This window comes from Anarhichas minor, unplaced genomic scaffold, assembly GCF_050575085.1.
Source record: "Anarhichas minor isolate MPS153535 unplaced genomic scaffold, ASM5057508v1 ptg000032l, whole genome shotgun sequence".
In the NCBI taxonomy this organism is placed as follows: domain Eukaryota; kingdom Metazoa; phylum Chordata; class Actinopteri; order Perciformes; family Anarhichadidae; genus Anarhichas; species Anarhichas minor.
The window spans coordinates 319060-345648 of record NW_027466478.1 but is presented as its reverse complement, the minus strand read 5'-3'; the positions used below and the strand labels follow the sequence as shown (position 1 = coordinate 345648).

General features: G+C 44.4%; 1 protein-coding gene across 16 annotated transcripts in view; it reads left to right on the top strand.

The window, feature by feature from the left end:
- The window catches only part of vps13b (vacuolar protein sorting 13 homolog B), a 336932-nt gene that overhangs the window by 13488 nt on the left and 296855 nt on the right, over positions 1-26589 (top strand). For 13 of the 16 annotated variants that reach the window (XR_012957588.1, XR_012957587.1, XR_012957586.1 and 10 more), the window contains exons 4-8: positions 8182-8299; positions 14334-14501; positions 15937-16118; positions 17498-17672; positions 24117-24391. Coding sequence is in view for 11 of the 16 variants with exons in the window: in XM_076105383.1 (XP_075961498.1) it covers positions 8182-8299; positions 14334-14501; positions 15937-16118; positions 17498-17672; positions 24117-24391 (918 nt within the window). In the remaining 5 variants the exon portion in view is untranslated. Of the gene's footprint in view, positions 1-8181; positions 8300-14333; positions 14502-15936; positions 16119-17497; positions 17673-24116; positions 24392-25484; positions 25567-26589 lie in introns of those variants that run through there. The other 3 variants (XR_012957589.1, XM_076105393.1, XM_076105384.1) reach the window with 3 other exon arrangements.

Here is a 26589-nt window from a genome sequence, read left to right as displayed (position 1 = left end):
TTGAGATTTACTAGATTAATTATGAATCGTGCACACTTTAACTGGAGCAGCAACAGCTACTGTCCCGTAAACACAAGGTTGGTTTCTGCTGATATAACTTAGATTACATGTTTAAACCAATACGACAGAATGTAGGTCCACAGTAGAGCTCAAATTCACTTAAACGGTCACATTTAGTCGAGGACAGTAGTGGCACTGATCGTTACCTGTTACTGGGTTGATGTAGGACAGGTCTTGTCAAAGAGCACTAAGCTCAAGGCTAGGTTTGTGAGTCTTCACTGTTCAGGTGCTTTTACTTTGTCCAGTGTGCAGATCTTCTTCTGTCTCTTAGTAGGCAGATAGAAGATTTTTACAAACTATCACTCGAGGCGGAAGTGAGCCTCGACAGTGTCCGACGGCTGTGCAGTCGCCACAAGTCACGCATGGACGTACATGGAGGCTCCATGCACATAGTGAGGTCTGCTTTGGCTGAAAATATCTGTGTGCATGTGATTAACTCCCGTTCTAATAATCTAAACAACTGTTAAATACTTAGCTTGCACGGCAGCTGGATTCTTGCGGTGTCACTAGGTTACGTGAGAATTGCGAGATCAGATATCGCACGAAAATCCATTTTATCAGGCTTCAAGTAATGCGCCTGAGCACGGACCAATGAGTGTCCTGTGTGGAGCTACTGGCAGCTATGGGTGTGGCTTAGGTGTGTGAGACGACACAGAGAGGATACTCTTCATTCTGATGGCAGTGCCTGAAGAGGTTAGATGCTGGAATAGTGTCCGTTACATCAGAACTGGAGAGTCTTTCCTCATTGAGAGAAGAGCAAAAAGCGGCACTGACGGCTCGTCTCCCGACTGGCTTCGGCAAGAGTGTGATTGACAGATGGTTCCTCCAAACACCTGCCAAGTATTTTTTTTTAAAGTCTCTGCCTATTTCCAAACAGTTTCCAATGCATGACAGAGTTTTACATTAGAAAGCAGCTCTCCACTCCATAAAAACCTCAACAACCTTCACAGCATTATTCTTTCTGGCCATAGCGTTAGGAAATGTTGGCTAAACCATTTTGGTCCAAGTGAAGAGCTGATTTTGCAGCAGGTAGACAAGCAGTTGTCATGTCGTATATCACCCGTTTTCACAAAAAGTTATCTCTTGAACATTTGATGCACTATCAGGTCTTTGTCCACATTACAAGTCTGGCAGACGGGGAGGAATGGAAACCATTCAACCGTTTAACTTCCTTACCAATTGGGTGTTCTCTCTTCCAAATAATCCAGCCACGTAGCTATCCATTCATGAAATGAAATGGCACACTTTGGGAGCCTCCTTACCCCGGAGATATGCACCAACATTAATGGTTTTTCAGAGTGGAATTTAACAATGTAACTGGCCAGTCACAAGCCTCAGAACAGTGAATAAAAAGAACATATTCTAACTCTGGAATCCATCAAAGCGTACTTCAGGGTGTTCTTTTACGAATGATAAAATATGGTGCGAAGAACAACTGATTTATAACTTATTTTACTTCTGTCGGCTACTTTTGCATACGCCATTTTTAATAAACGAACTTTCACTTCTCTCTTTCTAAAAAGTACAAAGACTCACCTAGATTTTGTTTTCATGGTTAGGTTGTTGCTCAATTCCAGATGTATTCATTAATTACTTTAAATTTGGTGTATTTATTTAGGTATTATTTCTTTGACTTAGATGTTCAGTCCAACGTTTATTCAGTTTGTAAAACTGTAATACGATTGGACTAGTTATTGGCCGATTAATCGCTTTTTATTTATTTTTAATTTTTTCCTGCTCCAAACTGTCGTTATTTTATCCTTCTTTACAAATCTATCGGTCGGCCTCTACTAAGGAGTCAGAAGTCCCTCGTTGCGGCTGCCGGAGGGTCTAGTCCATAACTGTGATCCCCGTTTGTCTTCGTTGTTGTTCAGATATTAAACATAGCCGGTTTGACTTGGGTACAGTGGAGGCGCTGTTGGCACAGACCTCCAGCATGACATCACCAGTGCTGTCGTGATTCCTCCTGCTTCAGAGCCAAATAGTTTTGTAATTGTGCATTCTCCTTTTGGCGTTGGACTCTTTTCCACGTCCCTGCTGCCCCTTCTTTGATGAACATGTTCTATCTTTGCTTGGTAAAGTAACCTCGTGCTTTCATTGTAACAGTTTGCAGGGATGAAATGTGCTGCGTTGCACTTCTGGTATTACAAAGCTCGTACGCATCCTTTTGAAATGATTCTGAAGAAATCCCACGAGTCTGTTTATTTTCTGTTGTGGTTGTGGTAGTTATATAAGTATGATAATTAATTTGACTATAAAGAAAATAACGAGAGTTTCAAGTAAACCAGAGTGGGATGCATACGTTTATGTGAAGTGGAGGGTATTTTGTTTAGCTGACGGTTAACATGCAGTATGTCCTGGATAGTTGTGGCGTGTTGTTTCACAAGAGAAAAATTAATTGAAAAATACTTTTTTTTTAATGCGAATCACAAGATCTTTATTTTAACATCAGGGAGTAGCACATTTATTTTGGCTGCTTTCATAACTGTGCCATCTTTGCCATTTTCTAAAAGTTGTAAACTATTAATTGTTTAGTGATCGTTTAAGCATCACTGCTGGATTGTTCATAGCACTTCACATTCTAAAATCATGAAAGTAGCTTTTTCTTTGTAAGCTGAGCTTTTTCAGAAAAGTTTCACTTCCTCTGTGACACTGATTCACACTGATCTTCTCATCTGCTCAGAGAAACAAAGCTGAAGAATACACCAGTTCAGTCAGTTGAAATACTGGCGCACATCTTGTACATTTCAGGACTGTAATATTTCATTACTGCAGAACACAGAAGGCAGGGAATGTGGGGATTCTCTTTCTCAGTAGTGGATTTAATTACTCAAAGAGAGGGGAAAAGGAGAGAGAGCGAGGGACCACATTTTTGTAATGACCTGTTTTCATTGAGATAATTATTCAGAATGTCACACGATGTGATATTCATCTGGGCTCTAATCCCTCCAATGCCATGGATTCCAGCTGCACGGCCCTGCTGCGTTTTTGTAAGTGTGGGTCTCTATGTTTAGTGTGTGGGACTGTGTGCTGTTGCATGTAAGTATTTGTCTTTAGTGTACAGTCATAGTGTAGTTGTATGTGTTAGTATTTGTATGCGAATTGCAGAGCAACAATGGTAGTATTAAGAACTTTTTCTCGTGTAGTGAGAGTGTGAGAGAGAAATGCTGTCCTGCAGCTCTGGCTGGCAGCGGCCCTCTCTGGTCTACCTCCGTTTGAGGAGAATCTTTAATCATGGTGTAATGGCTTTCTGCATTTGTTACAGTTTCATTAAAAACCCATTAGCAGCTAATTTTTAGTCGAGCTGATGGATGTGTTCGAAAGCCAAGGGACGTTAAAGGAAAGGTAATTTGAGTCGACCCGCGATGAGCTTCGTTCTCTCCAGCTTACATTCCAGCGGGGGTCGTCATCAATGGCCGCGTACCGTTTTTGACATCGCTGGAACCGTCCCAAACCGTGACTGTATGTGAGAAAACGGCGGGCCACTTTTCACATCTCCGTTTCCCCTCGGTGCCAGCTGGAAGCCATTGGTATGAGAACCAGGGTCATCGGTGTTTAAACAAGCTTCAGACTAGCTGGTTATGGATGAGAGGAGGAGGTCTAGAATAAGCAGAGGGACAAAGACCATCACATCCACATAGTTTGTAGATTTAGAAGATGAAAAGGGCTGATAATGTGGGGTTTGTGCCATTCCCTGGCAATATTAGAGAGGTTTTCTTTTATATGGCAAAATGTGTTGTCTGTGAGTGTTTTTGTTAGGAGGGAGGTCTGATTGCTGGATCCTCCTTAGGGATGGTGCTCCGTGGGCCCTGACATGGGGGACAGGGCCTCTACTTGTCAGACCCAGTGAGTGTGTCTGTGTTTGTGTGTGTATATGAGTGATTTGGAGGAGGGGGGTCTGTCTGAGATAAGGAGCTATTGGGTTTCCTTCATTTATTTTCTCACTCCATAGGCGTTCGCCCTCCACTGCCTGGCCTCCAATCTCCAGGCCCGCTGCTTTGATGTCAGCATGAGTTCGCTCAGCAACCTGCAGAGGAAAAAACAACAATAACAAAGAGTGTGTTTATCCAGCAATGGTCTTCGGCGTGCAGCCATTAATCTGCTAAAACTGTGTGAAATTGACCAGTTTTAAAAACGTTTGGCTTTCAAAGATCAGGCGGTCGCAGGCGCGCGGGGTAGTCGACTGCTAATCTCTGCCAACACTTTCTTTTCCCTGTGTGTTCAACTGAAATTGAAAAATTGCTTTGTAATTTGTGGAGGAAAAAATAAGAAAATGTCATATTTTATTTTTCAAGAAATGTACGTTGGGAATAAAAACAAACTGAAGCAATTTTGTTCTGTTTTGGGCCAACAGATGTCAAAGTGAAAGCCTCAAATAGCAGTCAAACCATTATTCTGTTTTCCCCCCACACTTTACACTGAGTAATGTATACAATATTTCCAGTAGGCTAAAATGATTTTAAATTGTATGTTAAAATTATATTTGAAACGGTTTAAACAGAAGCCTGGAAAACTATTACTTATTACGTCCTATTAGGTGTCATCACACTGTTCAAACTTCTGCCTGCTGTGACCTGAAATGGTCCACTTCGTCAAACATATTTGTATTACTTTTTTCTTCATAGTTTTACTTACTCAAAATCCCAATCTACACAGACACGACGTGGCCTGTGGCAGTTGAGACTGGACTGGTTTCTGGTGTCTGAGAGTTGGAGCTCGTTTGTTTGTACTAGGACGACTGTGACAGTATCTGCAGAGGTGCTGTTTTTAATAGCTTGGGCTGTAGTGTTGAGCAGCTCCGATGAGGGTCGACCCTCCAGACGGGCTCAACGCACCGCCTCCCGGTCCCTGACTGGGCCAGACGTCTGCAAGGGGGACAGAGGTCAGGCCTGGCCTTCCTGTGCCCTAACCCTCCATGGGTGCCCACTTACCCTCTGGGTAGGGGGTCCCCCTTGCCTGTCACTCACACTGCCAGGACCCCTTTTTTTCCCCTCTGCTTTTGTTCTGCTGGTCTCATTGTCTCCACTTTCTCTCGCTCTGTTTTTTTTTTCCCACTTATCTCTTTGCCTCTTGTCCTTTTTTTATTTATTTTTTTTTTTTTTTGCTACCGTCATCTTTGGTCAACAGCTGAGTTGACGTGCCTGCAGGGGGAGCAACCCCCCCCCCCCTCCTCCTTCCTTTCCTGGTCCTTCTGTCTCTACCTCCTTCTCTATCCCTCCACCCCTCCCTCCTCGTCCTGTGCCCTGCCGTGGCATTGGAGGGATCGGTTTACCCGGCAGCAGCTGAGGCGGGCTTCATTTGTCCCAGGGCTTCCCTCTGAAAAGGCATTTTTCCCCTCTGGAGAATTGCTCACTGCCCACGGTGACATTGAGCGCTTAATTGCGCTACTTCCAAATTTGGCAGTCTTGTTCCTTAGTGGCAGTTTGAGCCGTTGAACCCGATGTACCCTTGGCCTGCAGGGCCCGGCATTCCTTAAGGTAAAGACACGAGATTCTGCAGGGGAGGGAGACTGTTTCTAATTGTGATGTGTGACTAAATTGTGATGTAAACTAGACACCTCAACATGTGAGCATGCCTCATTATAAACTTACCTGGTCTAAAAGATGTTTTTATTAAATTGTTATATCTCTAAATATTGCAAATGTGCGGACAAGTTACCAAATGAAGTGTGAATAATGAGCAACAAAATGTACATCTTATTTTTCCTTCAATCTCTATTCTCTGGAACCTTGATGAAGTATTTATTATTCTTCTCCATGTGTTTACCAATTCCCACCGCTCACTGATGGGGAGAAAACTGCCTGCATAGTGCGGCTCTACCGCAAAGGCCCTTACTGAAGGCAAGTGTAAATATTTCTGCCAGAGCCTCTCTCGTCTCTTTTGGCAATTGCGTGTTTACGTTACCGCGCTGGGCGATACTCTCTTCGCTCTCTCTCTCTCTCTCTCTCAAGTGTGTCCACAACTCAAATTATGCAAAGTATGTTTAAAACCTAATCTTCATTACTCAACCACACGGAGAGAAAGGGCTCATTAACCAGTGTCAGAACCAGGGAATGTGTGTTAATTGTGTTGGGGTGAGTGTATATACAGTATGTACAGCATGCGACTCGCACGGAAGGTGTCTGTGTGGGTTTTCGTCTGCGTGGATGAAGTGCGTGTGCACCGAGTAGTTAAATATATTTGGTTTTGACACCTTCCGTGTTTACATTCGCCAGGATAAGAGGTGACTCCTGAGACAGTCTGATCCCATCGTTTAAATGCCAAACACATGTGATTGCCCCTGTCTTTGTCCGGATTGTCTGACTAACTCAGTGCCCGGGCTGACTGTGAAGAGGTTACAGTGATGCAGTAACTCCTAATCAATGCCATACTGGGGCTAACTCACTCAACTCTCCACCTTTTCTCTGATTTCTCCAATCTTTTTTGAGTTCTAATGTGTTTAGTTTCTTTTCTTTCTTTTCTTCCTACCTTCCTCTGTTGCAGGCTTATGTCTACGTTGACATTGAATATGAGGTATTTGTTCAGTTATACATAGCAGTTGTAGAGGAGTAGAACTCTAGCTTATAGTCATAGTAGTTCTTTTGTGCCCTGATTTTGATGTAATAGGTCGCTCTCCCCTGTTCTCCAAATTCATCATTTATGGGGTTTTTTTCTGTAGTGCTGGCTGGATTCTAAGTTTGACAAACATTTGTCGTCTGCACGCAAAAACTGATTTGACACATTTAATGTCGGATAATGATCTGATTGAAAAGCTGTGAACATGTGAGTTCCTCCTAGAACTTGGAAACATGACAGCCTGCCTCGGCTAAAACTTGGAAACACCATGACCAAGACCCTCTGGAGAAGGTGACAATCTGCTAGTAGAAATTTTACAAGTCCACAACATCAGTCTCTTTATTGTTGATGGAGCTTCTCCAGGGTTTGTTACTTGATGACATCAGATACGAGAGCCTTGTTTTTCTGCTTGCAGCTTTAGGAGAGTGATTAAGCATATTGCTATATTGTTTTGTGTGCATTTTGTGGATTTGCTCGGCTTGATTGTGTCTACCCCTGCAGTAGATCTAGTAAAAGTCCTGCGCTGCCAGTCCTCTTTTGTCCTCGTGTCCCTGTTGTTTTAGTTGCCCCTCATGTCTTAGTCACAGGGTCTGGAGCACTCTACAAGCTACACCAATAAATAACCTCCACATCCCCGAATCTTGGCTGATTTTGTTTATCTTCAGGCTCATCACTGAAGGGGATGTCCATTTCTTCGTCATTTCCCCCCCACACACACACACACACCTCGTACTTGCATTCCTGGGCTTAAAAGGCCTCTGGTCGGTGAGTGCAGATGACATGTGCTGTTGTGGAGGAGAGACCTTCACCCTCATCCACACACCAGAGTTTATTTGTAGAGCCCACGGTGATGGTTGTTAAATGGGGATGGGAGGAAGGCTCAAAAACGGTGGTGTGTAATCACTGATCACTCTTCTTTTCCCTGAGCACACAGGAGAAAGCATTCTCATCTTATATGCACAGTTTGCACACCAGTCATTGGATTACCCTCATTAACAAGATAAAGGCAGTTAGATAAGACTGGGTACATGACTTTTGTTTGGTAGTCGATATTGCTCATGTGTGGAGGGAGATGTGTGTCATATCTTATTTAAGCTCCACGAGGTAATGGAAAGAAAATTCGGGATTCAACTAGTGTTTTGGCTGGAGCGAATTGAAATAGCCATCAACACATAAATTGTTCTTTGTATCTTGAGTTTGAACCTGCAAAAAACTCTTGTGCCATTGCCCAACAAAATGTCACCCCAGTTTGTATGAGTGACGTCTGTGGTGCACATGCAGAAAATGACACTAGACTAAGCTACATGTCAGCAATGATTTGACAGATAGTGGATTCTGTGTGGTTGCTCTGATTGTAACCTGATTAACACAGACACGATAACAAGGTCAAAGCCTTATGTTCATGCAAGGGTTAGCTTGCTGGCACTCACATACTACTCCCGTACTGTCCACTATAGGAGAATGTATTCGTATAATGTGGTCAAAGCTGAAAATAACTATCCTTACCTGTGTTGACTGCACTTCCTATCCTCACGGGCCCGGCGTTCTTGTGTGTTTTGTCCTCAGGATGACCATGAGAGCGGCTCTAGCTCCACCAGTCGCAGTGTCTCAGACAGCTCCAAGGCCGTGGCCAAGCCCCGCCGCCTCCAGCAGGCTGCCCCGAGCGACCCGGACCTGCCCCCAGGTGAGTGATGGCCAGCGAGGCTACTCCGCCTCCCTGACCACCAGGGCAGGCGTGGCCTCTGTGGGGGAGGATGGGGCCACAGAGTGAGGACTGCGATTAGGACCTATTACACTACAGAGAAACCTTTTTTTTTCTTTTTTCTTTTGGCCTCTAAGAATGCTAAAGAGACCAAACACTTGGATTAAAATCCACTGACTTGTTTTAGCCCAATGCCTGCAGAGGTCTGTCTCAGATTCAGATGCAGGTATTACTTGTTTTTTGGATGAGCTGTGTCTTTAACCAGTGTAAATCAGCCAGAGAGAGCGGGGGATGTGTCTGTGATTAATCACACAGTGATGGCTCTTATCAACAAGGCCACTTGACCACATGCCTCCTACAGGGCCATGGATTCCTTGCCTGCCTTACTCCACCACTTTACTGCACCTCACAAAGAACAGCATTGTTTGATTGGGGCTGGATAATGGCCCAAAAGTGTTTTAGAAAGAAAGATGTCGTCATATTAGATTAAGAAGTTTTTAATTTTTAAATTTTTATGCTGTCTCAGACAATTTTAATCTTAATTAAATCTCTGCAAAAGTGTACAAGGATCTATCTGTCTGTCTGACAGCAAAGGTGAGAAAGAAGGTGGCAAAGGGGAGACTAAAATGTAAAGAAAAGATATGGCTTTAAGAGAGGGGGGAAAAATGCTGAAGAAAGGAGAGAGATGGGGGTCTTGAGCTTTTAAGAGCTAGGTCACAGTCTAACTCCCAACCATGAGGCTCACTCCCAGAGCCCTAGTATGCATGAATGTATGAACCTACACTCCTGGCTGCTTGTATCTGGGGAGGATCCATTTCCAGGCCCGATGTTATGAGATAATATCTCTCCCCAGCTGTTAAAGCAGGGTGCCTCACACCCCAGCAGCTCCCTTTGGGCCTGCCTTCAACAGATCCCCCAAGCTCTGTGTGTGTGTGTGTGTGTGTGTGTGTGTGTGTGTGTGTGTGTGTGTGTGTGTGTGTGTGTGTGTGTGTGTGTGTGTGTGTGTGTGTGTGTGTGTGTGTGTGTGTGTGTGTGTGTGTGTGTGTGTGTGTGTGTGTGTGTGTGGTAGTGTATCTGTGTTAAATTGAGCGCACACCCTGCACTGCTCCAGCGGTGGACCTTGTTTCAACCCATTACAGGCTGTAGAGACAACTCTGAGGTCAAAGGTTGCAGCACCTCAATAACAGCGAGGAAGCAGATGAACGCTGTAATCCCAGCCGTCCTAATTAAAAAGGTGGAGGTTAAAAGGTAGATGGGGTAAAACTAACCTGCTATGACTCAGACGGAGGAAGTTTTCCTAAGACTGAGATACAAAACAAACCTGTCATGAGTCTTTAATGTATTTAAAGGATGTTTTTATGAAAGTGCAGACACAGCACACAGACACAGGCAATTTTGTAGACATTCATTCATTAGTCTCGTGAGTACCGTATGTAGCCTTGTTATAGTCCAGTGGTTTGGATACACATGTTGCTGCCTTGTAGCATTTCCATTTCTACTGAATATGATAGCTCTAATCTTCATGGCCTTGTAAAGTTCCCATACAGTAAATCCTTAAATATACTGAAATGCATGCCGCTAGCCCCGCTGTGTGCCACAGCGTCTCTTTTGGTACCACCGATAAAACATCTCATGGTCTAAGTCCTACACATAAACACATCAGCTGGGACTTGGCAGAGGCTGTCAAGAGATCCACACGGACACTCCTCTTTACTCATAATGCAGTTATTACTATTATAATATAGATATCGTATAATATATAAGACAATGCTAAAATATTCTCCTTTTTTTTTACGTGTATTTATTTTTAATTGAGTATTTGAGCGGTGTATGATATTTTGATTGCTTTACTTTTTAATGTAGTCCTACTGTAGGCTAAGTTTGCAATGTGCAGCGGCATGTAGTATGTAAAAAATGTGTTACAAATGTAATAGTAAAAAGTTTGGGTTGGAATTACCATAAACAAAAACAATCAATATTAGTAGGATTGGAGGCAGAAACAGGTGATTATGAAATCTGTGTTCTGGTCTCTTCTGGTCTTTTTTTAGTTTTAGCCTCATCCGTGCTTCTCCAAATTTGAAGCTAGTTACACTTCAATGCTTGGACACAGGCGCGTGCGTGCGTGCGTGCGTGCGTGCGTGCGTGCGTGTGTGTGGCACCGTGTGTAGATGTGTGCGTGTTGAGGAAGGCCTGCGTGAGCAGCGAGCCCATCGCAGACAAACGGACGGTCTCCTACCTCATCGGCAGCATCAACGTCGACAAACCTCGAGCGCTGCGTCTGCTCCCCTCCTCTTCAAAACAACCAAAACAAAACGCGTCCGACACTAAAAAGCAGCCACCAGCAATTATCCAGTCATTTGGCCCTAAGCTCTCACATGCTGAATGAATTTATCCTCCCTGTTCTCCCTGTGGTGGAAAATAGTGATGTTAATTCATATGCCATGGGATTGGTAGCCACACAAAGACCAAAGACCAAGTGCTTCCACCTTGGGCGATTCTGTGAGTGATTATGTCTACTGCTGCTTGTGGGGGACCAGCGGCCACTGTTTGTGAGAACCGCATTGCTCCGTTCCAGGGGAATCCTGCTCTGGCCCTATTCACACTGTTGGAAATGTGTTTCGTTTGATATGAGTTCAAAGAGATTCTAAAGTGGCAGGTCTCGCTTTAAGTCCGGGTTCAGCGTGCTACCTGTGAGTTGGGTGGATCAAAGTTCTGCTCAAGATTTCAAAGCCCAACTCTCCTAAAGAGACAGGTTTTTGCAAGTGCATTAGGACCTTTAGTGTGACGTGTCTCTGCAGTCTGACAGTCTCTCTGGATACATTATTTCTTGTCACATGGGATAACGTGTTATTTTGGATATTTGATTGAAATTGGACACACTGCATCTGCAAGCATAATGTTAATGTGTAAACATATACATTTGACTCGTGTACAGCTATCCACCAATGTTTTTGTATCAACCTTTCTATTGGCAGTACTAGAGCATTTTGGGACCAGTTCTTCTATTTGTCCTTATTGAATTAATAAATGGAGCTTGGTCACAAAATATGGAGTCCAAATATTAGTCCTAACCATAGGCTGTGTATAAGTGGACGTAGTCGTTGTGACGTCACCAATCGGTTTGTGGGCTGCTGATAACTGCTGTGTGCATGTGTTGAAGTGTTGTTTCCCACCCTGCCCCAAAAGCACAAAATGCACATTATTACTTGGGCTACGTTCAGTGTGCATGTAGCTGCATTCACTCCAACGTTTGCACCCTTTTTTACGCCATGTTTAGGTTATATGCATACATGGACTGTTGTGAGAGTGCATACACCTAGATTTACTGTGTTTCTGTTGCTTTGTGTGTGTCCAGGAATTGTGCATGCATGCACGGTTGTGTTGTGTAAGTATGCGTGTGATTGGAGGAGACTGAGATTTGCATGGGCTGAAATGCAAACGCACTCCTGAGAGAAATCCATGGTCCAGTGCTACTGCTGTCCTGGTACCGGGACCTTTGCTCAAAATACATCAATACAGCAGCTGTTGTGGTGTTACTGGGAAATGCTACTTATGGACAGGGAATATCCCATACTGGTAAAGGCTGGAGCTTTCTCCTGTTCTGGAGACCTGCTGTACCATGCATGACTGAGTTCTGTGATTCTACAGTTTTACTACAAGAGGCCCTGGCGCTAATCGAATGGCTAACGTAACCAAGTGCTGGTAGTAGCCTTGTAATAGGCTTGCTGTGTTTCCTTGCCATGGTGGAAGTGAGATCCTTGTACCACCATGTTTAAGTTCCTGGCATTTTGTATTTTATAGATTAAAGATCAAAATAATTGTGTGAAGTATACTCAACACTTTAAAGGTGTTATGTCCCACAGTAGCTACTATATGTGTTCTCTTTGCTACATTGCTAACGTACTAATTACATTCCAGGGTAACACAGCAGGACCAGCTTACAGTACATTTATTGTCTGATGGACTTGTCAGTCTTCCTCTCCATGGCTAAGAACTGGACTGGCTGATAGCTGCTAATACTTTCCATATACAGGAGAAATGGTGAGCACGGACAGTATAGTGTTTCTTTCCTGTATTGCACAGAAGAGAGTACTTTGCCTGTTCTGAGATCACATAAAGGAGCTGGTTTTTCCAGTCATTTTATGGTTGAACAGTTTTAAGTGGGCTCCTTCCCTGTGGGCCGCAGCACAGGTGCTGGCTGTGTCAATTGTTTACAGAAGTTCAGAGCGGCGCGATGGCTCGCAGAGAGACGGATTGGGGGCCCCGGACTCCGGTGCGAGGCAAGAAGAGGTAAAGCAAGTGTAAGAGAGTGCAAAGAGAGAGCGAGACACTCTGACACGGGTAAATTAGATCCAGAGAGGGAAATAGCAGGAGGTAAAGTGACTGTTTTACTGCCCAGGCTGCAGGTGCGACGGCAGCTTACCGAATGACCCCAGAACCGCAAGGCACACACACACACGGCCACATTCATGCACGCAAGAAAAGCAGCCAGGCACACACCCGGGCTCCGACAAGCACACGCATGCATGCAGGGCCACGCACAAATGTCACAAACACACATTGCGTTTATGAGTCGAGTTTATATTATGTCATCCTCTCTTCCTGCTACTCTGTTTGGTCAAGGCAGCAAACTCATGAGAATTTTTGTCAATTGGATTATGCTACTGCGTGGACGGCCTGTGTACAAGTGGCAGAACAGTTCACCAATTCATATAAATATTTTCATCAACAGCACCATTTAGTTCTGCCCAATTATGGGTTCTGTTTTTCTGGGCCAGGCGTGTAGATACAGGAAGACAAACATTTGGTTTGGAAAATAAGGGGAAAACATGAAAGGTTTATATGTTTTAACTTGTAGCGACTGTGTTTAACAGTACATGAGAGGAATGAATAATGCCATTGGTCCAGTGGTTAGGAGGATTTACTGCTGTATATTTTCCTATTTTATGGTTGAAACTCCCCCGTCTGTAATATTTTGAGTTCTTTCTTACTTGGTTGAGTAATGACCTTAGCATGTATGTTTTTCCTGCGAAGCTTCTGTTTCTGGGCGTCACTGTGGCCATTAGGAGGTACCGGTAACACTGCAGGATGGCTCCCCCAGCCCTGCTGAAACCCAATCTTTCTCTCTCCCGCCTGCTGCATCCCTCCGCCTCTCCACCACACAAAGCCGCCGGCCCCCACATTCCCCCCCCCACCAAAAAACAATCTATTTCTATATTCCTGTTTCTTTCCATTTGTACAAAATAGATTTCTCAAGCCTTCGCTCTCCATCACCACAAACTTTCAAAGTGCCTGTCTCATTCTATTCATATCCCGTAATGCATTCAAAGTTTGAATGTAAGTGATGACATAAACTGCAGCCATCACACTATAAAGTGTGTTTTCACACACTTTGTTGTTTTTTTTCTTCTCGTCAAGACCCAAGACCATAGTTCCACTGTGCCCTCAATAACTCTTGTCTTGTATAAATATGTCTAAAGTTCTGTGTTTTGTACGTGTGAAGGCATGTGTATGCTAATCCAATGAATCTCGTGTACGTTGAATTGAACGCGCCGGCTCCTCGGTGGTTTTAAGGGGCTTGGGAGGGATACGTTTAAGGCACTGTGTGCATAGTTTTGGGTTAAACAGGACTTTTGCATCTGAGTGGAGAGCTCTTCAGAGATTCATAAATCCACCCAGGATTGTAGCGCTGCTCAGGCACGGCGAGGAGTAAAAATGTTTTCTTATGGATATTTAGCTTCTTTTCACTTTACATGTCTGAGGAATAGAAAAATAACACGTCAGGCCCTCATCTTATTTACGAGCCAATGAGGATGGTAGGGGTCAGTGGTATTGAGCCCAGACCTTTAGGGAATGTGGGTCTGGACTTTACTTTTTTAAGTTGTCTCGCTATTTTAGTAGACTTATGCTAATATAGCTACTATGTGTCTGAGCTATTTGTAATTTGGTATGCTTTTTGTGCATCTTTTTGTGCAGTTTAAGATGTTCCTCATGTGTTTGCTTATGTGTTCTTCAGGTTATGTGCAGAGTCTGATCCGGCGCGTGGTGAACAACGTGAACATCGTGGTGAACAACCTGATCCTCAAGTACGTGGAGGACGACATCGTGCTGTCGGTCAACATCACCTCTGCGGAGTGCTACAGCGTGGATGATATGTGGGAGAGGGCCTTCACGGACATCACTGGTGAGCAACGGCTGCTTACATTCCCCGATAGTGGGATTAACTAGTAAATCCACTGAGACAAGAACCTATATACTACAGTAAGTGTTTCATGTTGTTAGTTCAGACTAAGGTCAAACTGACGGATCAGACAAGTTTAAACATTCATGGGTCTGTACGTAAATGCCCAGAGTCTACTGCCAGAGTAGTCGGTCTCCCCGGTCTGATTGGAACATGTGCAGGTCCAGTGCAGAGTGGGCTCTGAAACAGAATAGAGCTCACATTTAAAACCATAATAGATGAGCCAGGTGGGGGATGTTAAACCTCAGCATGCCATATGGAAATAGAACAGTAAGAAGTATAATCCTTGCGGGGCCTTGCATTTGATGGCTCCATGGTTAATGTGTTATGTTTTTAATTCTTCGAGGTAGAGATACTAATTACTTCTTCTCCCTATGCCAATAACAATCCCTATCAGTTGCATATTATTTCTCATAACTGGACAATGACTTGTGGATCCAGCCATTCCCTCCTGAGAGTAGTGTTGGCTGCAGACATTTAACATGGAGAGCCACAGACTCCACTGAACTCTTTGATTTGTCACATTGTTGTGTTCTGTATGAAGTGCCTAAGCTTTCCTTTGAAATCCAGTTGTTCTTTAACTATGGAGAGCTAACAGGGCGCTTTATGTCACACAAGCCTGGCATCTTAGGCTTTTCCTGAAACTTGATGTTAATGTTCCACAATGACGATCAACTTTTCAAATCTTCAAAGGCTGTGTTTCTTCACTGCGACTGTACTGTAGGCCTATTTCCCTTCTCTGTAAAGGGTGTATTGCGTTTGGAAGCCGTGGCGTAGCTCAGACTCCGTGGTTTCTCAGGTTACTGTCGGAGAATTACAATTATTTCAAACTTGAACTACCAGAAAGAGCTGCTTCTTCACAGGGAGTCGCAAAAGCCTACATCAACAGAGAAATCACGGAGTGGTCATTTTCTGTCACTGTTATCACTGTGGAATTTCTTGTTAAGGGGGGCCCCATTCCAACATGTAAGGCAAGTAGTGGTTACAACAGTAGTTACTGGCACTGTGCAGAGAATGAAATATTTCTGGGAATGATGAGTGCTGTTATCAGGCTGCCAGGCGTGAGTGAGTCAGTGACAATTGAGTAGCTGATGACACATGCACACAAAAGCACAAACCGCTTGGTTGTACAACAGTTGCATAACACAACAGCTCTGTGAGGTCTGCTGAGTGTCATCTCCACTGCTTCCCTAGATCACAGACACTGAGGATTTACTGTCACAGCATGCTCTCTGTTTGTATTAGTTTGTGTTTGATGATACCTCTGTGCACGTACATGTCTAATGCATGTACGTTGACATATTTGATTAGTGTCAACCTGTTTTCAATGCAGAATTATATGCGGTAATTTTGTCTTTGTTTTTTTTCCTCTTTGAAGCTCCAGAGCTGGTCCTAAGGAAAGTGATCAACTTTGCAGACTGTACCGTGTGCTTAGACAAGCGGAATGCCAGCGGCAAGATCGAGTTTTACCAGGACCCGCTGCTGTACAAGTGCTCCTTCAGAACGCGTCTGCATTTCACCTACGACAACATCAATTCCAAGATCCCATCCGTCATCAAAGTGAGCGGCAGTAACATAAGTCATTATCTTCCCAGAGCCCAAGATCCAGAACAAAATGGTTTTGTGTGGGTCGATCTGATGTCTTTTTGGTATCGTCCAAACATGTCACACATTCTAGTGATGGAAAAGTTAAGCTCACAGTTGTTAAGAGGAACAATTGGCCTACTTCTGTTAGGTTAGCTGCTCTCAAGTCAATAGCAGGATAGTGACTAAGTTCAGTCCATTGTTATGGATACGTATGGAAGACAGCTGTTTGTTTTTGCAAGAGTTTACTTCCTGCAAATACTGATGTGTCACTGTAGTACCATCAGTATTTGGGTTTGACTAGAGTGACTTTTTTAAATTTTGGTCTGCTTATCTGAAAAATGGCACTTTGTTTCAGTCTGTTTGGTTTGCAACAAAGCAGCCCTTGGGAAGAAAATGCTTTTCCTACCTTGGCCAAGTTAATCAATGTTCAAGAACTAGTCAACCATGTTGATGTAATTGAGAACACCCAGTCTAGATAACGATCTCATGTCATGAAGCACCGCTGATGTTTAGAATATCTGTAATTAGCTTAATTTCAATCTATGTAAACTATTTCTGATGGAAAAAGTAATCTTAGGCGGATGCATTTTTACCTCTTAAACCGGAGGTTAAAATCCGGACATTTATGATCTTTTGCACAGTCTCGCCTGAACATTTACTGCGGCTGTCTTTTCTTCATGTTTGTTCATCTTTCCACTATAATGCTACATCATGGTACATTTAATTCGCTCCCATATATCTGTTCACCAAATTTTAAAGCAATTTTGACTCATTCTGTACATGTAGTCAGTACAGTAACCAGCTTTGTGGTTTTCATGGTGTCCTGTCAACAGAAGCACACATCTAGAGTAGTTGTTTTACAGCATGTTAAGCAATATCATTGGTAAGTCCACTTTTGACTGTATTCCACTGTTATTAAAATGTATAAAGACTGTATAGTACAAAATGTATAATACAAACCCCTAAAGTTTTCCAGTAAAAACACACATTTCATCTATCATGTTTCCATTTGGACCTGACCTCTTTCATCCTGACATTGTTTTAATATTATGGGCTGTATGTACTTCCCTCTTGTTACTCTATACAGTACATTTACTTGCATTCAGGCCATACTTTGTGGTTTGTAGCTGTCGGTTATCACTTTGTTTACCAGGAGCAGAAATTACATCCTCCACATGCAACTCTCAGTGAGCCAGAGGGGGATCCACACCAGCTCTTACAGGGCCTGGGGCAGCTCTACCCTTTTTTTATTAAGCATTCTTGTTCACATTAAGCATGTGTTTATAATCATCTAAACGTATAATTTAAACAGTAACATCACTTACAATTTCATCTTCTCCATGTTTCCTCAGATCCAGACCATGGTGGAGAGCCTGAAGTTGTCCATTACTGATCAGCAGCTGCCCATGTTTATCCGCATTTTAGAGCTGATTATTGCCCTCTACTACGGGGAGCTCGGAGGACACAAAGAGGGCGAGGGGGAAGAGGGCAGTGTTCATGTCAGGGAGGCTGGAGCAATTTTACCTGGTGAGTTTATTTATTTATTGTTATCTGAAATAATCTGGAATGTTTTCAAAAGTTCAGAGTCAAGTTTTTATTTTTTATTTTTATTTTATTTCCCAATTGATGACTAGCAGATGATGATGAAGTCCATTACGTTAGGTCAATTCATTTCTGCTCTTTATTTCACCTACAAGATGGTAGTTTTATGCCTGAGGGCCCTCCTTTCTGCTGTGCTGCTGTGCTGTAAAGTTATGAACCAAGCAAACGACCTACACAGCAAAGCAAAATAGTCACATTATTTGGGCTCTTTCAAAATGCATTTCTAAATGATATATTGAGGTCTCAAAGGGACGTAGCGAGTGTGTCAGTGTAGTTCCCGTAGCAGTCATATTTCGCAGACAAAATGTGGTTGAAAGCTCTGAAGTGGTTAATGAGCCATTCGACCGTGCACAAAGCTTTGAAGCTTTTCCTCTGACAGCGTTTTCATCTGCACGTTGCCTCGTTCTCTTCAGAGGGCTATTTCTGACCAATGCGCTGCTGCTGTTCCTAAACGGGACATTTAACATCACTTTGACCGTGCTGTTGCGCTCCTCCTGCTTTTTCCACAAACAAAAGCTGGAGCGTGTAACTCAACACAGACCGTTGTCGTCAGGCCTGATCCCCTCCATGTGGATGGAGGCAGGCAAGAGGAGGATGACGGGAAGACACGGGGACGAATCAAACACAGGCCCATCTCTGGTTCTCTGATGGGAGCACCGTTAGAAATCACACCCCCCACATCCAGGAGCTGAGCAAAACACATGCATGCAGCCGGTTTCTGGCGCACCACATACAGACTCACACAATATCACACATAGACTATATACTTACCTCAGTCCAGAAACGCCCATCTCATGTCCCCCCCGACTGTTCTCAGACTGTTCATCCTCATCTCAGCCAAATAGAACAGTATCAGGTCCCAGGTCCCGCTGGGCTGGATCAGCCTCTGTAGCACCAGGAGCGAATTATGGTGCAGGGGAAGTGGTGGGCAGAGGGGAGGCAGGCAGCCCAGCACAACACAGCCCATTCGCTCACTCCCTCCGACTCGCTCCCTGCCTGTTGGCCTGGAACTTTTACTGCTAGTTGGCGCAGCTTCCAGTTCAGTGTCCAATGCCAGATGTAAGAGTCGGTGTCATGCTACTGCTATGCGGAGCCTCTGAGAATGAATTAGTATCCCATCACAAAAATATACAAGAGGGGACCAGCTCTTGGAACCTGAGCGCCCCCAGATCTTGTTATGCTGGAAGTAATCGACAGAGTGAAGAAGCTGAAGGGGGGGGGGGGAGTTGTGTGTGTGTGCGCGCACTGTAGTAGGTGGGTGTGTGTTTGTTGGAAGGTGTTGCTGCGGGAACATATGGTTTCAGTGTATTCATTTCAGATTTAAGGAATATCAGATGATTTATTATTTGTAATAAAGAAAATATAACGTATTTCTCTTAACCACCACAGACAAACTTCCCCATTGATAGGTTCTGAGTTCTACAACTTTCATGTATGTTGACGATTACAGTTACCGACTTGGCTTACATGCATATTTATTTTTAGTTTGTTGCAGTTTGTAGGAAACAATGATTGTCACATGATTGCTGGAACATAGTACTTTATCACATTCATTTGATTTCTCTCTGTGTGTGTGTGTGTGTGTGTGTGTGTGTGTGTGTGTGTGTGTGTGTGTGTGTGTGTGTGTGTGTGTGTGTGTGTGTGTGTGTGTGTGTGTGTGTGTGTGTGTGTGTGTGTGTGTGTGTGTGTGTGTGTGTGTGTGTGTGTGTGTGTGTGTGTGTGTGTGTGTGTGTGTGTGTGTGTGTGTGTGTGTGTGTGTGTGTGTGTTCGTGTTCGTGTTCTTACTCTTGCATACTCTTAATATTAATTTTCCCCCATGTGAAGGTGTTTTTTTCTTTTTGCCAATTAACAAAGTGGAAAAAGCCTTGTAATATGTTTATGTGCCCATGATTCACCGTGGCTGCAAGTTGTTTGTTTGATTCCTTCTCTTTTAGGTTAGAGCCAATGTCTCATTAATGAATAGCCCTAATAGGTGAACGGTGCGGGACACTTGTGTGTCACTAACCAAAGCAACCCTTTTCAGTCAAGATCAGACGGCTAGCCTTTCCCGCCGTCTGAAATTCAATGAAGTCTGTGAAACACTGTAAAAAATGTTAGCGGTTGGAAACACAGATGACTAACATGCTCGAACCAGCTGGTCACGGCACCGAAAGCTGTACAGTTTCAACAAGTATGTGAAGAATTGTGGAAATGTGTGTGTGTCTCTCTCTGTACAACATACAGTGGGGAAAAAAGGTATTTAGTCAGCCACCAATTGTGCAAGTTCTCCCACTTAAAAAGATGAGAGAGGCCTGTAATTTTCATCATAGGTATACCTCAACTATGAGAGACAAAATGAGAAAAAAAAAAATCCAGAAAATCACATTGTCTGATTTTTAAAGAATTTATTTGCAAATTATGGTGGAAAAGAAGTATTTGGTCAATAACAAAAGTTCATCTCAATACTTTGTTATATACCCTTTGTTGGCAATGACAGAGGTCAAACGTTTTCTGTAAGTCTTCACAAGCTTTTCACACACTGTTGCTGGTATTTTGGCCCATTCCTCCATGCAGATCTCCTCTAGAGCAGTGATGTTTTGGGGCTGTCGCTGGGCAACACGGACTTTCAACTCCCTCCACAGATTTTCTATGGGGTTGAGATCTGGAGACTGGCTAGGCCACTCCAGGACCTTGAAATGCTTCTTACGAAGCCACTCCTTCGTTGCCGGGGCGGTGTGTTTGGGATCATTGTCATGCTGAAAGACCCAGCCACGTTTCATCTTCAATGCCCTTGCTGATGGAAGGAGGTTTCCACTCAAAATCTCACGATACATGGCCCCATTCATTCTTTCCTTTACACGGATCAGTCGTCCTGGTCCCCTTGCAGAAAAACAGCCCCAAAGCATGATGTTTCCACCCCCATGCTTCACAGTAGGTATGGTGTTCTTTGGATGCAACTCGGCATTCTTTCTCCTCCAAACACGACGAGTTGAGTTTTTACCAAAAAGTTCTATTTTGGTTTCATCTGACCATATGACATTCTCCCAATCCTCTTCTGGATCATCCAAATGCTCTCTAGCAAACTTCAGACGGGCCTGGACATGTACTGGCTTAAGCAGGGGGACACGTCTGGCACTGCAGGATTTGAGTCCCTGGCGGCGTAGTGTGTTACTGATGTTAGCCTTTGTTACTTTGGTCCCAGCTCTCTGCAGGTCATTCACTAGGTCCCCCCGTGTGGTTCTGGGATTTTTGTTCACCGTTCTTGTGATCATTTTGACCCCACGGGGTGAGATCTTGCGTGGAGCCCCAGATCGAGGGAGACTATCAGTGGTCTTGTATGTCTTCCATTTTCTAATAATTGCTCCCACAGTTGATTTCTTCACACCAAGCTGCTTACCTATTGCAGATTCAGTCTTCCCAGCCTGGTGCAGGTCTACAATTTTGTTTCTGGTGTCCTTTACCAGCTCTTTGGTCTTGGCCATAGTGGAGTTTGGAGTGTGACTGTTTGAGGTTGTGGACAGGTGTCTTTTATATTGATAACGAGTTCAAACAGGTGCCATTAATACAGGTAACGAGTGGAGGACAGAGGAGCCTCTTAAAGAAGAAGTTACAGGTCTGTGAGAGCCAGAAATCTTGCTTGTTTGTAGGTGACCAAATACTTATTTTACCGAGGAATTTACCAATTAATTCATTAAAAATCCTACAATGTGATTTCCTGGATTCTTTCCCCCCATTCTGTCTCTCGTAGTTGAAGTGTACCTATGATGAAAATTACAGGCATCTCTCATCTTTTTAAGTGGGAGAACTTGCACAATTGGTGGCTGACTAAATACTTTTTTCCCCCACTGTATATATGTATGAGTGTTTGTGTGTTTGTCCAATGGCGTATGAAAGTAAGTTTTTAGCTCTGTGGGAGAGCCTCAGAGTCCTTAGAGGCCCATTGAATGTAATGGAGCATCACAAATGTATCAGCCAGAGGCCACAGACTATCTGCCCATTATGAACCTCATGCGGCTCCCTTTATGCAACCCCAGCGAAGTGACGGGGCCCCTTTTTAATCATCTTCCCACTTTTTAATATCTGTGTGAAGGCGTTGAGTGTAGAAGTCAATGGAAGCGCATGGATGAAACAGCTTTTTCGTCTAGCAGAGCGTTTTTATATTGTGCTGCCACGACCGCTTGAACGGGTTTTAAAACATTTTGATGTTAATGTCACGCTGGTGGTGTTAAATTGAAACCGTATGCAACACACATGTTCGATATGTGTTCCATTATTTTATATTAAAGTAGGTAGGCCAGTGGGCCGCAGTGAGCGTGCATCATATTACCTGTGAGGAAGTGGTGAACAGACAGATCTAATATATCGGATAAGCTGCGACTGGAAAGGCGGCGAGCAGAGCCGCATTTACTCAGTGGTCAGGTAAGCGGTCCACCTCTCCCTCTATAAACATGGAGGGACATCTACTGGCCTGTGCGGGCACTGCCTGCTCTCACTCCTCCCCTCCCACCGTCTCAATGTCACTCAGCTGCTCACTCACTTACACGCCCACTCCTAGCCGCCACTCGCTAGCTCAGACGTACACCGCTGCCCGGAGGCCTTGGGCTCATGGAAACCAACCATGACCCTGACACATCCCATTACACAGCGCTTCTGAGCTCTGCTTGTGGACATGTCCGCGAGAAAGATTCCAGTCTGGCTGTGATCGCTGTCACGGCGATCCTGTGTGTCATGGTGCATACGTTTTGGCCAACCCACATCGCTCTCTGGGAATTTTTTCACTCCCCTCCTTCGGATTAATACTTCAAAGTCTCCTTAAGCCGCTCTTTTTTGATCACTTGATTGGTAATTGTGCTTTTATTTTGATTGCCTCGCTATTCGAACGTAGGCCTCGTCAGGCTGTGACGTGAAGCGAAAGAGCTTAACTTGTTGAACTGACACCTCAAAGGCTTCCACGGAGGGAAAACAAAAAGGGGGGAAAAAAGAGAAATGAGAGATAAAATCCAGCAGGGAGATTTAGGGGGGGAGAAGGAAGGGAGATAAAAAGCCATAACATGGGATTTCCAACTGCCAATTCGCAAAGTGAAAGATTTAATTAAAATATGTCATAATTTTCACCGCCTTAGCCTCTGGGATTCCTGAGCTGTGACCTCACGGACAATTATTGTTTTCTCACCGAGGACGTGAGGCCGCGAGGAACGGGATTACACATTCTTGCGTATTGACATCAGCTTCCTCTCTCTTCCGACGTGCGTGGAAACAGACGCGATGAGACTCGGAGGTTGGAGTCGGTGCATGGTGGCTTGGGGAACCTGTGAACCTCTCAAATAGTTTGCTTAGAGAGAGGCCAAAATTCTGCCAACATGCCAGTCCAGCCGAAGTTCTCTGTTGCTGACACGAGGGCCTGCCTGTTGAGTCTTCTATTTATGTTCAGCCCTTTAGTTATTCTAGTATCCCTTTCGTCCAGACTTTGTCCCATATTTAGACCATTCGTCTGTCCAGGCAGTCCCCACTCAGACTCAGTCTCCCACCACCATCTACCTTACCCTCTCCCCCCGGTGTGAGGGCTGTGCTTCACAGTAGCCGGTGCTCCAGTCAACCCCCAGGCGCTTTCCGTCTGTGTCGCCACACAGTCACAGTCGACCCTTCCTAGCCTTCACCTGTACTCGCCAAACCCGGATTTCGGCGATGGCTCGTAGCTACTCGGCCTCCCTCGTGGCCTCCATTTCAGTCTGTTGGCCGCTAAACAAACATGTGACCCAACCCCCCTCTGCTGCATGCAGTCTCTGTGGATGCAGCCTGTGCTGCTGGGTCCAGCTCAGACGGCCCTGACCAAGGTGATCCAGCGGGCCCAGTCAAGGCTCTCCTCTGTCAGGATGCTGGCTGACAGACGGTGCCCTCTGACCTCCATTGGAACGGGGCTTCCTCTCTGTCGTTCATGCACACACCTGCATGCTGGAGCATTGGCAGCACTGCTGTGAAACTGCCTTGGTCTCTGCTGTTTTTGTGTGCTCAGTTGACAGCTGAAACATCTTGCTTGTATTAAACCACCCCGAGGGCATGGACAAATTAATTTAGCATGCTGCATTGGGCACAAACACTTCCATTATGAACAGTTTTCTCTCTATTTGGCCAGTTTCTTCTCACAACCTGCCTCTTTCAATTGACCTATCTGTTGGAGTAATTGGATGATTATGCATTTATATTAAGTCTACTTTGTGTGAACCAGTTCTTTGTAAGTTTGGAAGTGTCTGAATATTCAGCTGAAGAATCTTGAATAGGCTCCTTATAGGAGTAAAAGTAGACCTGCAGATACTAACCCTGACACTATTTAAAGTAAAATCATCTGTAAATATTTGCACTTTAACTAAATATGCCTTCTTTCCCCTTCAGGGATGGATGTGGATATGGAGACCCAGGGGGCTAGCCAGTACTCCAGCCAAGACCTCTACATGCAGTCTGGGGGTCTTGAAGACGGAGACCAGGGTTGGATGTCCTGGGCGTGGTCCTTCGTCCCAGACATCGTAGGCGAAGAGGAGGGATATGAGGAAGGCCTCTACGAGCAGAGAGAGGCAGGAGGCATCCCAACCAACCCACAGCAACACACACCCAAAGACCCCATCGTCTCTATCGGCTTCTACTGCACCAAAGCTTCTGTTACCTTCAAGGTAAATCAGCTGATTAAAAAAGAAAAAGATGTGCTTCATCATCAAAGATTCCATTACCAGATCAAGGACTACAGTGCAGGCCAGCGTACATTGACTTAATGTCAGATGTCAAAATGAAATGAAAGAAATACTATAATATTTTCCTCAGTTTTAAAAGTGTTTAAAAGTATTCTGCATCACATTGCCAGTAAGTACATGTGGTATGAATGTGATTTACCATTAAGATGTACTTTTAAAATAACAAAAAGTATTTCAGATAAACTAATATCATATACAGTGGCAACAAAAATATAAAACATAAGCGCATGTATTTATTGTAAAGATAAAAATGTAAGTGCCTTCAATGTGTGGACGACACGAAACGTAGACCCAATTTGTGTCGGGGGCTTTCATGGTAAGTCAGGAAATTCTTGGGGAAATTCTGCATATAATGATATTTAATGTTGATGTAGAGTTTCCTGGTTTAAGATATCATTGTGTTAACAATTACAGTTTTTTTTTTGTTTTTTTTTCCTGGCCGCCATTATTATACTCCCTCTCCCCACCCCGTCGCTGCGGCTTATATTTTGTGGTGATTTTCAGTTTGAGTCTCAAAGAGGGGCTTGATCTTCAGGAAGTCACAGTCCTCTTTGTCTCGGTGTGTGGTATAAGGGGAGGGTAGTGTAACCGCTAACTGACGTCTCGGATCACGTTAATGTTTTAAACATCATACGTGGTGTGATGACTATTCAGAAATGGATCCCAAACTTTAATCCTGCCTGCTCACTCAGAATAGTTTGAATTCATCTGCGTTTCCCCTCAGGTTCAGGCACTTCGGATCACATTACTGTGTGTGCGTGTGTGTGTGTGGGGCAGCGTGTGTGTGAGCGTGTGTGAGCGTGTGTGTGTGTGCGAGCGTGTGTGTGAGCGTGTGTGTGGGGCAGCGTGTGTGTGATCAGTGAAAGGGAGGTATGTCTCAGGCCAAACAGACCACGGTGCTTTTCTAATAACGTTTAAATTGTTCCTGTATTGTTTGAGTTCTTTTAATCAATTAATTGCCTCTCGTCTGGAGTAATTGCAGACAGCTGAAACGTTCTCGTCTCTTTCCTACAAGGAAGTATTTAGTTGGAGGAATTTCACGTCTTTGAGCAGCCACTGCCTGAACCTGCGGTTGACATGGACATGAAATCAGAGAGGTATTTTTAGATTGCTGACCCATTACTCCCCAAGATCTGTTTGATCAGAGAAACTGGCAGGATCATTGAATGACTTTAACACACACAATGCATAGTTCAGCGCTTACCATTTGTTCCGCTCTTTCACGTTCTGCACACCTGCCAAACTCTCATTGCACGCCAGACCTCACGCCATTCCTTTTTTGTTTTGGTATTTTCCTTTATTTCAACAACAACAACAACAGCAAGCGTTCCCAGAGTCTGCTTCCAACTTCTCTATCGTGTTACATTTCTGAGAAATGGACTTGAAGATATAGCCCCCGTCCTCGACAGTCACAGCTAAGGTCATAACATTTCCAAGATGCCTCATAAAGAATCATTTGATTTGTGTTGGACTCCCGAAGCCTTTGAATGAGGCCAAGGTGTAATAAAGGAGAGGTAGCAGGGACGGCAGTGGCAGCAGTAGCTCTGTGTTCCGATGCTCCTGTGTCTGCTGTGTTGTTTCAGGCCGAGGTACAGCCAGAAATGCCCCGCCGTTGTTCCTATTGGACAAACAGTCATCATGTTTGCGTCTGTCTGATCGGCAGCTTGCCAGTGTCGGTGCTACGATGCGCTGGTGTCGTCAGAGAGAGCTAAACTTTAGTCGGATCATTCAACCTCCCTGCTCACCGCTGCTCCCAGGCACCTCGGGGGGGGGGGGGTGGGGGGGGAGCGGTCCCCGCACGTGATTAAACCGTCTGAATCGAACCAGGGAAAGGGAGCCAGGGTGAGAGAGTCTGCTCCATCATTGGGGATAATAAGGCACAGCTGCTCCTTGCACTGCACCTGCTTCCTGTGCTAAAAGTTGAACGGACTTGGGCCTGCACAGCTCTGTAGCCGTCTCCCTTCAGCTCGTCTCTCTCTTGCCTCCACTCCGTCTATACACACAGAATGAATGCTCTCAATGCTTTCAATCACTGTACATTATCAGTTCAGCCCGTGGTATCCCGAGTGCTTTAGTCATGTTCTGATTGTCATCCCCAATAAAGCCCGAGCGGGCCTCCC